We start from the raw sequence: 20,143 nt of genomic DNA, 5'->3' as shown, positions 1-20,143 counted from the left end.
GAAATCTGAACCATTGCAAAGGAAAGGATATATATTTTGTCGTAAATCATATAGATCTAGTCTGCCCCAAAAACTACATGTTTGATTATTGTTTGTGTATTTGATTTCATTACTGCAGAAATCATTTAATAGCAATTTCAACTATGACGAAATTGTTATTTTTTAAATTGCTGGAATTGTTTACTAATTTTTCATTTCGGGACCTATTTTTGATGACTATGCAGTATTTACTAATTGTCGAAGGCCTTATTGTGACCTATAGTTCTTTTAATCCACTTCATTTGGAGTCTGGTTGATAATTCAATTTGTTTCATTGACAATTATAATACTACATCTCATTCAGTTTACGCCAATACGACAGCAACCCACCCACACAATTATCCTCTTTTAAAAAGAACTTCTTTTTCATCCGAGACAATCTTATCTTCATTGTGTATAAAGTCATTAATGTGTCCATATGTCCGATTATAGAGAATTGGACATAATACGATTCCTGAGAAGTCGGGTGTATTGCATTCGGATTGGTACTTATTGACAGTACATGTGCTTTTCAATCAGATAATATAAGTCTAATAAATATGTAATCTACAATTACTAAGCATTCGTAACCCTGCATATGGTGTCGACATTCAATTTACAAACATTACATTTCCTATATACAATACATTAATTAGTTACGGACTATCCGCATTATAACTTGAAAGACTTTAAATTTTACAAAAGCTACCCATGCTACCAGCGTAAAATTATTATTGTGTATAATATGGAAGTTGCATGTGCTTGCGTAAGATATATAACAACACCCCGGCGACTTCGCACTGCAGATCCTTGATTGAATTGCTTTAGTACATCTACATGTAAGTATTTAAGAACGTTCGCTACTCTGTTTCAAAATAACAGGCGTTTTAAAACACTGTAATAAATTGATACTACAATTTAAGAATAAGGGAACAAAAATAACAGAAAAATTAAGGGTCCATGTGCTTATTTTTGAGATATAAGCCATTGCAAATTTGGCGGGAAATGATTCTCTCTACATTCAGGTTTGGCACCTTTTTTTCTTTAAAAACTATCCAGTTCCCTTTCGTTCCGCCATGCTTAAGAGGAGGGAGACTGGATCGTTACCCTAAGCTAGCAAAGATTTGTAGGATGTGAAGTCATCTTTATTTGAATTGAAATCTGTATCATATGCCACACTTACATGTTATAAGTGTCAATCAAATAATGTTCGAGTTAAAAAAAATATAGGTGACTTAAACGTAATTGTCTATATACTCGCATTTCTTTTTTATTTCTGCAGTAAAGGTTTTGTCTGAAAGTTGTTGAAAAATACTTGAATTTGCGTATTGAAGATTTTATCAAAGTATTCTTGAAAGATTTTTCAACATTTTTTTTATACAATTATCCTTAAAAACAAAATATTTAGCAATACACATTGCAATTCGAGTCAACATTGATTCAATTATAGTGCAAATATTTTGTAAAATTATGCATCGAAGCACACCCTTAGCTAAAATTAATTAATTCCTTTATAGCTATCTGAAAAACAATTAAACACAGTTTATTTCCTTTTGAGTTATAGTTTTTGGTAAATAAACTCCTTATCATTCTCTCAAAAACCCAATTAACAGTTCAAGCCTTTTTATGCAGTTTTAATTTGATCACATGTTCCGATATGCAGTTGTAATTTGATCACATGTTCCGATATGCAACCTAATGTTGTTAGAACAGGAAACTAAAGCCGTGACTTTAAGTTGTATTATATACTAGAAGGCGTTTTGGAAATGACACTGGTGTGAAACAAATTCTGGGGACATCCTTTACCCCATAAGGCTTTCGACCCTGTATTAATTTAATAAAAGTCGAGTTATGAAAAAAAATCTCTAGTACTAATAAATCGGGGGAAAAATGTATCTTGTCATGTTTTCATATCTGTTGTGTTGTTTAACTACCCCCATACTGTACATTGTAGTGTTTTTTGTGCGCATGGCGCTTGTTTCTGTGTATATATAAAATATGGTGGGATTGCCAATGAGAAAACTCTTCACAAGAGACCAAATAACACAGAAATTCACAACTATAGGTCACCATACGACCTTCAACAATGAGCATACCATTATAGTGCAATTGGCACGTATTTATAGAATACCATTATTTTCACCTATAAAATTTCATCCCAGTGGATGTCTCAACTCAGTTTTGTTTTAAAATAGATAGGTATCATAGCAACGACTTAAACACTTCTGTTCTAATAATGTCCATGTATGCCCCACATATCAAGGTTTTAGTATGTTTATGCAATTATGCATGGACTGGTTAAATGATTGATTGTTGCCTTTAAAATAATCGTCCAGTGACAAATGTCACATACATATGCTGGACCAGAAGAAACTAAGAACCAAAAAAAGAAATATAAAAAAGAAGATGGTTTATGATTTCCAATGAGACAACTCTCCACAAGAGACCAAATGACACAGAATTTAACAACTATAAGTCACCGTACGGCCTTTAACAACGAGCAAAGCCAATACCGCATAATCATCTATAAAAAGCCCCGAAATAGGTATGTTTTACATTAAGGTGTTGAACATTTTGATACCCTTTTAGGTTTTGCAGCATAATTATTCAACGAGATTTAAAAATTCAAAGCAAAGCCTTCTAATCGGTTATATTGACATACATGTTATAAGCATCTGTTTACAGACAATGTGATAAGAATTTAATATAAAAGACAAAAGCTATCATAGAAATGATTCAGAGAATAGCTGTAGATAAAACGTCCTTTATACCACTAGAGACTCTTATTTATTGTAAATGTTTGACGCAATCGTCTAAAATTTGTAGACATGTAAACTTGAAATCAATTATTGTTGCTAAACTTCAGACCCGAAGCAACATATGGTGGTTATTACCCCACAGTTCATTGTATTTTATCACTAATATTATCAGCTCAATAGATTTATTTATTGGCTTGATAAGTGCAAATCATAATCTTGTAAAACTCTCATCACAAAACAATTTAACACTGTTTGCGAACGATCGATTTTAATGTTATAAAAAGTATGAATTATCCAAGATCTACCTCAAACTAATGATGATTTTTTTCAACATCATCTTAACGGAAGGATGTAATAAAATGAACACAAATTTTACAAAGTATGATTTTGAAAAAAAAATGTGCTTAAATATCTCATAATAGGAATGACTATTCAAAGCAGGCATCATGTTTTAGGGCAGAAAAAGGCTGGAGCAAATATATAGATATAGGAAGATGTGGTGTGAGTGCCAATGAGACAACTCTCCATCCAAATAACAATTTAAAAAAAGTAAACCATTTTAGGTCAATGTACGGCCTTCAACACGGAGCCTTAGCTCACACCGAACAACAAGCTATATAAAGGGCCCCAAAATTACTAGTGTAAAACCATTCAAACGGGAAAACCAACGGTCTAATCTATATAAAAAACGAGAAACACGTATAAATTACATAAACAAACGACAACTACAGACTGTACATCAGATTCCTGACTTAGGACAGGTGCAAACATTTGCAGCGGGATAAAACGTTTTAATGGATCAAAACCTTCTCCCTTTTTCTGAAACAATAGCATAACATCACAACATAGAAAAACACACGATAAAATATCAATTGGCAGGCCTAACTCAATGTTTGTAATTAGGGTCTCAATGTTGCCCAGGCTATTACTAGTACTGTTTCGCTACTGCTAGATTACAGTCATGAAATGTGACCTTAAAAAAAAAAAATGAAATGTGATCTTATTTCATAAAGTTTAAAACGATTTACTATATTGTTGTTGAACTATTTTGATTTAGAAAATTACCTTTTCAAAAAGTACAGGATTAATTTGTTAACCGAAACCCACAAACAATTTCTTACATAAAGTTTTATTTTCCAGACCAGGTATTTACCAAAAATGTGAATGTCTATAATATTTCATAACATATCCGAATGTTGAACATAGACAATTTTAATACAATTTCGCATAGAGGGAATGTCGACGTACTTACAATGAACAAGCTTTCAACCTTTTCTTGTGAAACAGAACTACATGTATATATACTGAATATGTGCACATTATTGTGGTATTGCTTCGAAAACTCACAACAGTACACTATCTTGATCTTAGATATTTGTTGAGATTTTTCGTAGGGTATGTCTGTCAAATTCTTCTTGAACCTCACAAGCAAGTATCATTGTATTAAGCCAAACATTTATACATAAACTCACGATGTCTAGGGTTAGCATTTGTTTTCCCTATATATTTTTTTTTACGAAATCTGGTTTGACAACTGCTCTCATAATTTCTTTATGTATTCCGCTGGTGCCAGTGTCCCTATATCTAGTACTTCCTTTCTGCAATATGACATTTGTTGTTATCAAAGAACAATATGAAAACCCACATATATTAAACATACAAAAAATTTCAAAAGATAAAACATAAATTGGATAGATGGTAGTTAAACGTCCAGTTGCAATTATTACAAACAATTATAAATATTCAAGACGAGACCATATTGGTTATATAACCCTCCTATGTATTAGAACGACTAATTGAGCTTGATTTAAACGGATAATTCAAAAGCAAATTTCTTTGGACAGGTTCATAAAAGTGGTTTTATGGATTTTCAACCCATGAGTTACTCTATTTCTATGTATGTGAAAGAAACACTAAGACCACTATGGAAGGTTTATCCTGAAATTATTCTCTACACGGACCGACTATGTATGTGAAAGAAACACTATGAAAGGTTTACCCTGAAATTATTCTCTGTACGGACCGACTTAAATCTCTTTTCCTGAATGTCACATGCTAAGGAAAGAAGCAGACATATTTTGTAATCTTTATACAGAACAAATCCTCCGATATGCACATATCCCACTTATTTCCTATTCCCTATGTATGTGTACCTATGCTGTATTTGTAGGATTTAATAATGTCCTCCATGAACAAATGTCCACCGGACACATTTTGACAATATTTACTTATTTAAATGTGTCCTGGACACAATTTCCTATGAAAACATCTCCTTAGGTATGAAAAAGTGTCCATGCACATGGACATTATTCACTACCATAATATTGTCCAGGTGGACATTTTTTTCACAGGACATTGTGTCCGCCAGGGCACTTTTTGATATGATTAAAGTATTAAATGATTCCATTGCCTTGTTATTACTGGACGCATTTTAACTTTAATTACGAACTTGAATTAATTGTTACTTTGACATAAAAATTGTCTCATTGGCACTCATACCATCCTTATCTTCATATCTATATTTTTTAATATAATTATATACATGTTAGATGCTGTTCTATTTTATTTTCCTTTGAAGACACAATTAAATAACATTCACTACGAAAATTTGTTCAGCAGATGGACCATATTTCATAACTGTTGCTGTAAAATGCTGTCCACTTAGGAGACAATATTTCATGGCAATGGACATTATTTATTTTCTATTGCCTTCTTATCTGACATAATAAATATTACAAAGTTCTTCATATTTGATTTTACACTTCCTTCTTATTGTTATTCTTTCATTGTCATAACCATTTGTCGGGAATTTCTTAGAACTTAAATTTCTCTATATTCACTTCCATCCATTATTTATTTGTTTACAATAGACAATAGACAATAGACAATAGACAATAGACAATATTTTATTCGCACAAATACATTAAATGGTTATGGCATACAAAATTAAGACAATAAACTGACAATAGTTAAATTGTATATTGATCAATATACAAATTACATTTGTATATAATTGATCAATTTCTCACTTATCCTTCATATTTTAATTAAAATTTAAGTATAATAAAACTTTGTAATGACCTTTGTATTACTGGTCCCGTATTACTTCCCTAAGAGGACACAATTTAATAGCAACTACTATGAAAATTTGTCCTGTGAGTGGACACTATTTCATATTGTTAGCAGTAACAATTTGTCCTTTTGAGGGACACCATTCCATGGCAATGGACATTATTAAACACCAAATTTCAATGAAAAAGTGTCCATGTGGACACTTTTTCATAGGACACTATTATGTCTTACATATTCGCATCGCGCGGGATGAAACCTGGTAGCAGAGAAGATGGTTATTCTGTCGAATCAACCCTTCTTGCTAAATTTAGAGTTCTTGTGATTTCTCTCAGGAACAATACATGTATATGTATATGAATCTTTAAAAAGTAAAATCACAAAAATACTGAACCTAGAGGAAAATCGAACGGTAAAGTCCATAATCACATGGCAAAATCAAATAACATAACACATCAAAAACGAATGGACAAGAACTGTCATATTCCTGACTTGGTACAGGCATTTTCAAATGTAAAAAAATGGTGGATTAAACCTGGTTTTATAGCGCTAACCCTCTCACTTTGATGACAGTCTCATCAAATTCCGTTATATTTACAATGATGCGTGAACTAAACAGACATAATAAATAAAATAGTCAAAATATGGGTACAGCATTCATCATCGTGTATCAATTTTAAAAGGAACAATGTAACAGAACACAAAAACATCTATCTATAAACACATTCATTGATAGGCGTGTCTGACGTCAGAAAATTGTATACGTCACATATATTTGTCGTTCAATATATAAAAAAAGAAGATGTGGTATGATTGCCAATGAGACAACTATCCACAAAAGACCAACATGACACAGACATTAACAACTATAGGTCACCATACGATCTTCAACAATGAGCAAAGCCCATACCACATAGTCAGCTATAAAAGGCCCCGAGAAGACAATGTAAAACAATTCAAACGAGAAAACTAACGGCCTCATTTATATAAAAAAAAAATGGACGAAAAACAAATATGTAACACATAAACAAACGACAACCACTGAATTACAGGCTCCTGACTTGGGAAAGGCACATACATAAATAATGTGGCAGGGTTAAACATGTTAGCGGGATCCCAACCCTCCCTCTAACCTGGGACAGTGGTATAACAGTACAACATAAGAACGAACTATAAAAAAAGTTGAAAAAGGCTTAACTCATCAGATGGACAAAAATACAAGTGGACGTGGACCGGTACTTATACATGCCGACACAAAAAGACTCAGACACTGATGACATTTTACAAAGTCTGAGTAGGAGCTGCAAGCTCTTGAATATCGAATAAGTTGGGAAATATATATCCCATATGCAGGTGAAGTTGGTATATTGCTACTAAGGTGGGGGAAATTTATAATTTCAAAATTAAAATCGTCTCGTTTGTCATAGATTCTGGTACTGAGATGACTGTGTAAGTCAAATTCGAGATATAAGTCTAAAAATAAAGCGGAGGAAGCTGTGTCTGTTGATTCTTTAATTTCTAGTTCTGGGGGATATATTAATGAAACCCAATCAATTTAAAAATTTCACATAGGCAATATTAGCATACAGGGTACAAAAGTTATATAGAATTTATAAGAATCCACCAATAGTTCATTCCACTACGCGATTGAATAATTTGGACGTTTGTGGTTCAACGTATTTTGTAATTCATAATAGAAATATATCATAATGACATAAAATAGAACAATATCATACTGACGGGATCTTTTAAACTACAGAGTAACGTTAAATAAGAACAAAAGAAATACAAAAGGTCGCATATACAAATCACACCAGCAAAAAATGAAAGACAATACAAACACATTGACGGGATGTTTAAGTACCGAGCCACGTTAAATGGATATCACACAAAACAATCCAACAGTAAAAGTAATATTAATAATAGAACAAGGTCTTGGTACCTTCCGATGAACTTTTTTTTAGAAAAAGGACGAGACGTTCTTTGACATACCTTGTCATCAACTTTCTACTCATACACTGATGATGTTTTACAAAGTCTGAGTAGGAGCTGCAAGCTCTTGAATATCGAATAAGTTGGGAAATATATATCCCATATGCAGGTGAAGTTGGTATATTGCTACTAAGGTGGGGGAAATTTATAATTTCAAAATTAAAATCGTCTCGTTTGTCATAGATTCTGGTACTGAGATGACTGTGTAAGTCAAATTCGAGATATAAGTCTAAAAATAAGGCGGAGGAAGCCGTGTCTGTTGTTTCTTTAATTTCTAGTTCTGGGGGATATATTAATGGAACCCAATCAGAAAAGTTCGGATTGTTTATGGAAAGAACATCATCAATATATCTGAAAGTGAAATTAAATAATCTGGCTTCTTTGATCCCCTTGTTTTTGAGAAGTGTCTGAAGGAACTCCGATTCATATGAAAATAAGAAGAGGTCGGCAAGAAGAGGCGCACAGTTTGTTTCCATAAAAATGCCGACAATTTGTTGGAAAAGTCTACCCCCAAACTTAACAAATATGTTGTCGATAAGAAACTCCAGCATACTGACCACTTGTTCTTCTGTGTAGCATGTTTTACAATTTTGTTTGTAAGGGATTTACGAGTTAATATTATCTTGCCCTACTGCTGCCTTTTTATTATTTATGACAAGTGCTTCATACAAAATTTAGAAAACGTCGATGGGTTTGACTGTAAAAGACTATCACTAACCCTATAATTTTGCTGATGGATATTTGGTTCCTCAAAGCATTGTTCAAACACTGCCTTATGCCAAGACACTTTGGAACTTGGAACATATCATGAAACTTTTAAATTAATCAACTATACAATTTAGAATAGAAATGGGAAACATGTCAAAGAGACAACAACTCGACCAAATAGCAGACAACAGCCGACTGTAATTAATGGATGCTGTTCTGTTTAACAAGGTTTTATCACTACTGGTTCATATATTTAATATTCTTGTTGATGTAAAACAAAATTATACATATTTAATAGTTAATATGTATTTAAACTTTTTTCCAAGGCCGTCAGCGATATAGAATTATTATCTATCTATTACAAGAAAAAAGGAAACTGAGGGAAAAATCGATGGGAACCAATGGCAAATGTAGAAATAAATCATTTGGTAGATCAGTTTGAAATTTATCATTCAATTTTATAGTACACGTTTTTACTGTTCCTAGGGCCACGTTTAATATGGTAAAATAGCCACATAATATGATTTGATTTAATACGACAAATCAAATAATGTTTTACAAAGATGGTTTCGTTGCTGATTTACGATGCCATGTTGTTCTAGATTAAAGTTATTGATTGGTTCCCTCTTTCTGAAGACTCTGTTGATAAACATTAGAGTGACTCCAATCATATATTGACAAAATGTGACATCTTTCTAACCACGTGCGTTAATTTTGACTGTTCAACATGGATTATTTGATTTCGATATTGTTATGATTTTACATATGCAGAAGTTTGGGACATGTTGTGTTTCAATAAGGTAATTAATTTTTAAAAATTATTATGTAATTCATCAACAAGTACGAACATAACCACATAATTGTACAGTTTCAAAACATGTGTATACTATGAAGGATTCAGAGAAACAATTTTCATCTGATGGTAAATTCTATTAATGTATAAGAAAAGGATGAATATTTTTATGATATCTGTTTATTTTCATTTCAATTTTCAAACTATTGCACTTCTCCAATATTTCTATATAGCTCATATGATTGCACCGTCTTAATGTTGTCCGAGCACCTTAGTTACCTCACTTATTTGAAAATATTTATTTTTGGTTTTGGGAGATTTTGTTGCGATTTTTTTTTTCGAAAACGATATCGGAACTGTAAGTATTGAAGTAAGCATTGCCATTTATATCAGTTACAAAAATTCTAAAAATACTTCATACATGTACAAATGCTTTTCTTTTTCTTCTCTGTTTCTGACTTTTTATTAGGTGCCTTGAAGCACTTGTTTGTTTCACGCTTGTTTTCATAGATATTGTGTTCCTGTTAATATATTTATACGGAAATCCATTCCTATCGGATCTTTACGTTTGTCAAATGTATAGTACATTGGTTTTAGTTATAAAATCATTTATTGAAACTAATAACTAATTGATTAAATAGTCCCCCATGTATTTGATAAACATGTAGTTTCATCGTTTAATTATAATTCTGATGGGACATGTACAAAGACATGTAATGAATATTTTATTATACAACGGTACATTACTGGTTCATCAAACAAATCAATTTACTTTTAATATTCGTTTTCTGTTTAAGTAACGATTATGTATAAACATGGATTGATATAAAAATGTTTAAATCGAAGGCTTTCCGGTAAGCTGTGGTTGTTTTCATTTTTTTTATATCATGTCCTCGATTCGTTGATGGAAAATACAGTTGTCTCATTGACAATCATACCACATCTCCCTATTTTTAAAAAAATAGCGATATTTTCCCTGACACTGACGGCTTTCCTTACAATTAAATGATAGAACGTATTAGCAAAAGCAACTGATTGCTAAGTTTCGTTTTATATGAAACTGTACGACGAAGTTATCTTCTAACGTGATAAACTTGGTTTTTCAATTGTGAATCTCCCTTTTCTGAGTTTAATAAACCATGGTATCATTAGACATAGTGTTTACTAGTCTAGCTGAATTTATATATATGCATCGTTCTTACACAGGATTCGAATCGTTTCTGGATTTTATAAACTACTGAATTTTATCAACAAACAATTATAAAACGGGTTAAAAATGCATTGCAGTGAATATTTACTCCTCAGAGCATAAGATAATGATGAAAAATTCTTCTTTTTAAAGCAATATTATACTTTTAAAATTGTTTGATAATAGCGATATGTTTATGATGAACTGTGAACATTACTTTTTGGTGTTCCAGTTTATGTTTTGTTGATTGTTGGCATTTTGGAATATTTTTTTGGTTTCGTCGTATACACAATTTGTTGCATGTATTGTTCTATTACTATAACGACCTTGTCGTTTTTATAAACCTAAATGTATCAGTCAAGTTTAATTGTTTTATGGACTGCTGGTTTTTCGACATTTATATTTTGAATCAAAATGAAAACAAGGTTAGAAACTTTTGCAGTCTATTTTGTCCTATGCAATACATTTGTATCTCTATAAGTGATCGGTATTTAATTCTATAGACTGGAGTTTGTAATATAATTAGAACCCATTATTGTTACTATGAGCCCTGATGTAATTCAATCGATGTTGCTGTTGATGCAGGTTTTTCCCATGGAAATTCAAAATAACGTTTTGTTTTTTGGGAGAATTAGGTTATAAACACGTATTTCTGGATGTCGGCTCGCAGGACTCGTGTTTCTTTAAGAATTGTTATCACGTACGCTCTAAATAAACAAATGTGGAAGCCATAGACCTTTTAAATGATATTCATCAAACAAAGTTTATTAGCATACTTTGTGTTTAAAAATAACTTAAAGTATATCATGCAAATAACACATCTTGCTGTGACTTGTAGTATTTAAGTTAATGCAGTCTGGACGCATCTTACAAGGGGATGGTAAAAGTTAATACTTAGGAATAATTGTTACGAGTGGTCTGCACGCAAGTGTAACTACAAGTCGTAAGCGCTATCGCGATTTCTACATATTACAAGTCGTAAGGCAAGGATATTGCTATCTCTACAACTTTTCTCGGTGTCTGATATAAGGTTGTGTTATCTAATTACTTTTAACAGAAAAAAACTTCAATATAAAAAAGAAGATGTGGTATGATTGCCAATTAGACAAATATGCACAAGAGACCAAATGAAACAGAAAATAACAATAATAGGTCACAGTACGGCCTTCAACAATGAACAAAGGCCGTACTCAATGTTTATTTTAGTACTTGCTCTGAGTAGAATTAAATTAAGAGGTTAGGGTGAATTTCAAAGGTCGGTTAAAAATACATGCTTTTGGGGGGATGGTGTTTTTGGTTAGAAACTTATTTATTTTCAGAAACTAATTCCAAAACCTGTATTCAGCGGAAGTGATCCTGAAAGGCCTTAGGATAGCTTCAAGTGGCGATTTACAATGATTCTGAACCGTTTCAGCATCATACCATTTTGTTAAGTAACCCATGAAAAAGCTTGTTGCCCTATTGCTGGTAATATTTTGATACACTTATTCCTATCACTCGTATGGAATTTCCTGTAGCCACTTAATTATATGCGGTTTCTCCAACTTCACGAGAAAGTAGCTTTCACAGTTAAAATCATTTGATCTATTTAGGTGGAAAGACGGGACCCAATTATTACATAGATATAAGAAGATGTGGTATTAGTGCCAAAATGAGACAACTCTACATCCAAGAATTGACCACACACAATAACAATTTTGGCACATGCATTTTAACTTTTTAAAATCTGATCATTCGGACGATTTCAGTTTTTGTGGGGTAATGTTTAAGAAAATAACCAGAAATATACGTAGCGCTTAAAGTGAACTTAAAATCATCAAAACATAAAAACGTAGAATGGGGAACTCTACATGTCCGATTTCAAGTTTATGTCTCTAGTCTATATAACTTAGAAACGAATTATCACCAACAATTCTTAGTAAAAAGAAAATGGCATTTATGGAGTAATAATGCATATATTTTAATGACCGAAGAAACAATAACATTTGATGTGGAGACGTTTTTAATATCCACAAACCAATTGAGCTCGATTTAGAGAAAATTCGATTTTTCAGGAATAATTATTAACAACTTGTTTTATGACCGAATAATTTAACCAATTCAACATTAAAAACATTTGCACTTAAATTTTAATGAAATTTAGACAATTAAATCAATAACCGTTAAAAAACAAAGAGAAATTGTTTTCATCATGTAGATATTGGAAAATATATATAAATATTTATTATATATATTATATAATAAGAGAGTAATGTTGTGTTATGTAGCATTTTCATTGAAAATTGCAATGTAATATTGAAAACTTCTGTATGCAGAAACTATGTAAACTCATGAATAAATGATCAACTACTATCCAATATATTTGAATCTGTTGTAAAAAGTGCAGGTAACAAAAAAAAAAAAAAAAAAAAAAAAAAACCTCATAAATAACTTTCACTACTGCATAAAAAAAACCGTGAGTAAAAGCGAAGCGAAAGTTTCCAAAGGGACATCATAACTCATTAGCAGAAAAAAACCCACACAACGTCATAGCTAAAAAAAGATAAAGACAATCAGATAAACAACAGTACAAAAACACAACATAGTAGTCTAAAGAATGAGCAACGCGAATACCATCTAAACTTTAGAGGTGATCGCGGGCGCACCGAATCATGCTCCACATGTTGCCCCCTAAGATTCGAGACCGATTATTTCCAATCCACTATGGCGGAATACACATTCTGCTTTAAAGACAAGTGCACCAATATTTGTTCGATGTCAGGGACTCGGTGTTATTTCTTTGTTGATATGAATCTTTTTTTATTGACATGATGACATTTTGTGCTATTGAGTTTGCATTGTGACGCAACAGTCCATGCAAACATTCATTGTATTATTCATTTAATTTGAACTATCCACATACATATACTTGTAACATTGATATTATCAAATACATGTTTGAATGCTTGCTAATAGATTAGCTACGTATTTGTGTTACTTAAAGTTAAACGTATTTTGTATCATGTTACAATTGCTATTGATTCTATCTAATTAGGATGCTACAATTTCTTAGAAAATTTCACACGAGACTTTCATTTAAAATTTTTAAAAAACCTGGCACATTACAGCATATTTAGGCTGTTGTATGTCGTCTTTTTGCATAGAATGCATGGCTGGCTTAAAACATAATAACTTTAAAAGGGGATTAAAATCTTATAGAATGTTACTGGCTTGGTTTATTTACAAAAGCCAGCATTTGAGAAATTGCATGCTTAAGTTGATTCTGTTCATAACTCAGGACTTTATTTGACTCGTAAGTTCTTACACAAATAACATTATTTGCTTTCCTAACTTTTAAATTGTGTTATGCGCACGAAAATGATAGCAACAGTTTTGACTTCTACATGGTCGGTATCGCTGTACATACCAGTACAAAATAGAAAATGAAATTCATTCTCAACACATTGCATATTACAACATACTAGTACATACAGTTTATAAACCTAAAATACAGAATTTGATATTCTAACAAGGCAAATGAAGAAATATGAAAACGATGCTGATTTTAACAGTGATTAACGCTTTTACATTTGTTTATACAATTGTAACGTTGTAAGTTTCAACCATATTTATATTCAATAGTCTGTCACGTTTGATTTTCTGTCTCATCTTTTGATCAAATATCTCATATTTCACATTTGTGTTTGAAATTAACTAAACGATCGTGACTTGTCGTAATTGAGAATTAATATTATTGAAATCCAATTTACTTCTGAAAGACAATTACATCTTATCTATTTTTGTTCTAAGAAGTAATTATTCAATGTAGTAACTCTTATATCTGACTTTTGTAAAGATACAATTCTATTTCTTTTATTTTAGATAAGTTATTTATTTTCTCCAGAAACTTGATATACATCACCATTATAACAGCTTTTGGTTTGATAAATTCACACATTTGTATTATCAGTTGCAGATTACATGCTTGATTAAATTGTCCATAAATTTCTTTCTGAATTGACTTGTTGTGTTCATTTCAAGTAAAAGTCAACTTTGCAAATTGTGTAATACTTGGAGAAACAATACATTATATTAGTACTTTATATTTTGTTTTACATTACACGAATTGAAATCCACTCTAGTATAAAGTACACGTTACCATAGGATAACATAGACGTGCTGTATGTTCCAAACTAAAAGACAAATTGAAAGATTTGGTATTGCTTTGCTTCGTAAAAAAGAATGGCCAACGCAGATACAAGTATCTTGTCTTAGGGAGGGATACATCCTACTTTGTAAAGGATCACTCTGATTCAAACAAAAATTCTCTGAAACTGATATTATCAAGATGCTTGATTTCTTGATTGACAACATATTTGTTACGTTTGGAGGACGTGTTTTTCAACAGACAGTCGGCATTCCAATGGGAACAAACTATGCCCCTCTACTTGCCGACTTGTTTCTTTATTATTATGAGGCTGACTTCATGCAGGAACTTCTTAGGAAGAAAGATAAGAAGTTAGCAATATCCTTTAACTCTACTTTTCGCTATACAGATGATGTTCATTCACTAAATAATTGAAAATTTGGTGACTATGTTGAACGCATCTATCCAATCGAGCTATAGATAAAGGATACTACAGATACAGTTAAGTCAGCTTCATATCTTGACTTACATCTAGAAATTGACAATGAGGGTCGGTTGAAAAAAAACTTTACGACACAAGAGATGATTTCAGCTTTCTAATTGTGAACTTTCCATTTCTAAGTAGCAACATTCCAGCAACACCTGCATACGGGGTATATATCTCCCAATTGATACGATATTCCCGTGCTTGCATTTACTATCATGATTTTCTTGATAGAGGGTTGCTGCTCACAAGGAAGCTATTAAACCAAGAGTTCCAAATGGTGAAGTTGAAATCATCCCTTCGTAAATTTTACGGACGACATCACGAGTTGGTTGACCGTTATGGAATAACCGTTTCACAAAGGATATCGGATATATTCCTTACGTCGTAACTACAATCCCCTTTCATGATGTGACCTACCGAATTAGACTATTTACCGGATTTGTTATCACATAAGCAACACGACGGGTGTCGCATGTGGAGCAGGATCTGCTTACCCTTCCGGAGCACCTGAGATCACCCCTAGTTTTTTGGTGGGGTTCGTGTTGTTTATTCTTTAGTTTTCTGTGTTGTGTCGTGTGTGCTGTTGTTTGTTTGTCTTTTTCATTTTTAGCCATGGCGTTGTCAGTTTGTTTTAGATTATGAGTTTGACTGTCCCTTTGGTATCTTTCGTCTCTCTTTTATAGACTTGAGTATGATATTGAAAACAACTTAACAGGTTTACTTAGGATTGATATTTTTTCTTCCATACATAGTGTAATGATAAAATAAAAGCGTCAATATGACTAATTTTCGTTTTGTATGGCAGTTAAAAGAAATGGTTTTGTAACAATATAAAATGAAATAACAGAAAATTCAAAACGACAAGACCATAAGGCAAATTTAAAGGACCAAAACACACCAAACGAATGGATGACCACTGCCATATTCCTGACTTGGTACAGACATTTGTTTTAGGTATAAAATGGTGCAACAGTCACCTCCGTTGTCTATAAATGTTGTACGTTAAGGTCGTCTTTTACTGATGTTTGCAGAAACATATATTGGCAAAAAACTCTTCAGTTATATCCGAAAATGGAAAATGAATTAAAATCTGATAAAATTAAATGTTCGACTTTATCGACCAACGGAACAAATGGAACACAAAACTTTGATATTCCTGACTTGGTGCAGGCATTTTATGAAAAGAATTGCAGTTTTATCCTTGGTTTATAGCTAGCTAGAACTTCCTCTTGTACGACAGTTGTTTATAGTTACGATATAAAACGTAGAAACGCAGGGTAAACATATAACAACAACTAATTTGATGCGACTGTCATACAAGTGAGAGGTTTAGCTAGCTATAAAAACATTTTCTACATAAGAAAAATACCTGTACCAAGTCAGGAATATGACAGTTGTTATTCATTCGTTTGATGTGTTTGAGCTTTTGATTTTGCCATTTGATAAGAGACTTTTCGTTCTGAATTTTCTTCGGAGTACAGTATTTTTGTGATTTTACCTTTTAACGTACATATTATCTATTAATATAAAACAAAATAAATTTTGACAAACTTTGGTAAAATTCACGCCACTTTAGTCGACATTGGAAGAAGGTTGAAATTCTATTATGTGATTTTCACTGAAACCAAATAAAACTGTATATGACCAAGTTTTCTTCAAATTACTAAAACATATCAAATCGAAATCGAAAAGTTCATCATCTCTTCAAAACTGAGTTTATGTGTAATAATGAACAGATGTTTAAGAGGGATATGCGTATATTGAAAATCTCTTTAGTTGACAGAACCATTACATCTAATTGTTATTATCAGGACATTGTAATTGTGACTTTCAGGACACATTATTCTTTGGCGTGATTACATCATATTGCAGCACATTTTAATATAGTAATTACTTTGGTGAACTTTGGGAATAAAACGTTGGTCTAGTTTCGATCACGGATGTCTGCAAATAACGAGAACGGATATCTGCAAATATTTACAGCATGCACATACATGTATACAAACCTGTAAAATGCCAGACTAGCAATTGAATTAAAGGGTTCCAAAGGGGCAATTCGTTTCTTGTCTAGTAGACCCACTGTCTATCTGGTGTGTTTGAATAGTGTATGGAATAATTATAAAGATGACAATTACAGTGTTTATTATCATTGATACAAGATGTTGTCGCATATTACAATTTAAAACGAAATCTTAACACAAAAAAATGATTAGAACATTTAATTTGGAAATCCCTAATACATTCTTTCAACTGAAAAATAATGAAGTTTTATTTTTTGTTGTAGTTCGTTTGACGTTTCAAGAGAGAATAGTTTGGTATCTGAAGAGGAGGTATCTAGTATCTGTAAAGACTTGTGTAGATTAACTGTTCATAACCAAACGGAAAATGGATACGTGAAAGTATTACCTTCCCCACGTGTTTCCCCAGACATATTTAGTGCTGTCCCAGGTGTCATAGTAACATCCGATTCTGAGGATACTTCCGGTAAGAAAATTTTGTAAAAATGTTAACAAATGTTTGGTTTATTCGTGAAAGCATTATAAACATTAACATACGAAGTGTTTTAGGCGGGAAACATTAGTTCAGTTGCTATTGTTAACCATAAAGAGCATACATATGTATAGCTAAAATCTGACGACATCAACACTTGATTCAATTGGGTAAATGTGTGTATGTCCCAAGTCAGGAGCCTCTGGCCTTTGTTAGTCTTGTATGCTTTTTAATTTTAGTTTATTGTGTATAATTCGGAGTTTAGTATGACGTCCATTATCACTGACTAGTATACATTTTTTAAGGGGCCAGCTGAAAGACGCCTCCGGGTGCGGGAGTTTCTCGCTACATTGAAGACCCATTGGGGCCTTCGGCTGATATTTGCTCTATGGTCGGGTTGTTGTCGCTTTCACATATTATATATATATAAAAACCTGACAACGCCATGGCTAAAAATGAAAAAGACAAACAGACAAATAATAGTACACATGGCGCAATATAGAAACTGGCATTGAACTGATATTGGTAACGCACGTTACTATCACCTTATAAGACAAGATGGCAGAGACCAAATGCAATTGCAGTATTGTTTTTTATCTTTAAATATTTCTACTCTTTAATATAATGCTCGATCAAAATACAATGCATGCTAGAATACCGGTAAGTCTTTATAAAACTCAGTCATCATAGGTTTAGGTCTAAACATTCATGTTACTATATGAAAAGTAGGAAAACCATTTGAAAATAGTGATGACGACAGTAATATCGATAAAACATGATAGTAACGTAAAGTTCAGACCCCTTCAATTTCGTCATGCGCCTGTCCTAAGCCAGGAACCTGTAATACATTGGTTTCCGTTGATTCCTGTCAGTCATTTTTTTTTCATAAATCAGTCTGCTGGTTTTTCATTTGGAAAGTGTGACGTTTTGCCATGTCGGACCCTTTTATATATTTGTATCTAAATGAACAGCATTGGATTTGCGCATTGCTGCAAGACGATTGATGAACGTTAGTTGTACTCATGCATATCTATTTCAGATAATAGTACTAGTATTCTGTAGTATTCTTTTCAAACATATTTTCTTCGTCTACCCTTAAAACAATATTGATTGACACGGGATATCAATTTCTAAATTATGAGTAGGAATCATACCTGATTTCTTTTACTGTCATATTCGTTGTTTGCCAGGTTGAAGATTACCATAACCAATATCATATCAGTCTTTTAAACGTCGTTTATTGCTTCCCAAAGAACTGCGTTTTACCCACTGTTATATCGAATCAAAATAATGCTTTACAAAATTATCAAGGGATAACTGTACATTAAATGTATGTATCGACAATGTTTATCCCCTACCATCATCTACAAATTTATGATAACAACAATTTAATACCAGTGGCTATTTTGCCATTCTGGAGAGAAAACAAATATTTGTAAAGCTGTCCATTATCTACAAGAAGTGCACCTTCTGCTTTCCGATTTTTGTTTGTTTGAAAAAAATAATGTTTAACGAAAATTAGATTTAATATAATCAGGTGAATCACACTGGCATCAACACCTAGAAGTTTCATAACGACATTTTTGTCCTACTTTGTATCTCGTATATAGAAAAGAACCTTGCACAGAGGGTGCGTTGGAAGCCTGTAGAGCTTTTCGATTAAAAACGATAATAGAATAACATTACACAACTTTTTTGCTTCAAAGCAAAGATGTTTTATTGATTTTATAATTTGACTACAAAAATATTCAAATAATTAAAGTTTGGGACAATCATTATAAGGAGCAGCACGACATCAATTCTGTAGGTCTGCAATAGAAAACTTTCTTCAACCGAGATATATACGGAAATCCCGTCTAAGCCTCTAGTTCTCGCGTTATTCTCTTAAGTAATTTGATCAGAAAGATGTCTGTCATCATTATTACCTATTTTCTCATTAACTATGTTTTATGTGATCAAATATTAACAAGATTAGATTTGTCCTAAGCCACGGAATGACAAGCTGACACGATTAGATTTGTCGAAAATTTAACGGAGTGTATATTGCATTATCTAATTAAATAAGTTTGTTAAGTACGACTTTAAGGTAGCACAATACAAAGATTTCATAACCCCAACTCCAAGTTTTAAAATGCTGTAACTTTCTTAATAATGCTTGAAAATTTATAAAAGTGGTAGTTTTTGATAGCTAACAGATTACTCTTTCAAATTAATGCAATGTTAGTATTATGCAACAATTATGTAACCCATTATAATGTTAACTGTGTCTAAAATATTTTTCACCAAATTTCCACTTTCAAATGAAATTAGCTTCTGCATAGGTATTCCTAGAGGGTTGATTTTATTATATGTTGTTCCTATGGCCATTATCTACAAAAGGGTGTCTCAGATTTCAGATAGAGTGTAAATGTATAGAACAAATTTAACACCTAATTAAACATTATCTTCTTTTATGTGGTAAGATGTTTACACTAATTACAGATTTATGAGAGAATGGAATTCCATAGGGACA

General features: G+C 32.2%; 1 protein-coding gene across 5 annotated transcripts in view; it reads left to right on the top strand.

The window, feature by feature from the left end:
- Positions 1-20,143, top strand: part of LOC139524440 (pleckstrin homology domain-containing family G member 7-like) — a 144,594-nt gene that overhangs the window by 92,094 nt on the left and 32,357 nt on the right. For 4 of the 5 annotated variants that reach the window (XM_071319216.1, XM_071319236.1, XM_071319225.1 and 1 more), the window contains one exon: positions 17,426-17,625. In XM_071319216.1, the coding sequence (XP_071175317.1) occupies positions 17,426-17,625 (200 nt within the window). Of the gene's footprint in view, positions 1-8,981; positions 9,347-17,425; positions 17,626-20,143 lie in introns of those variants that run through there. The other variant, XM_071319251.1, reaches the window with a different exon arrangement.

Source organism: Mytilus edulis, chromosome 1 (assembly GCF_963676685.1).
Source record: "Mytilus edulis chromosome 1, xbMytEdul2.2, whole genome shotgun sequence".
Lineage (NCBI taxonomy): Eukaryota > Metazoa > Mollusca > Bivalvia > Mytilida > Mytilidae > Mytilus > Mytilus edulis.
The sequence above is the reverse complement of the archived record's forward strand: the minus strand, read 5'-3'. Positions and strand labels throughout refer to the sequence as shown.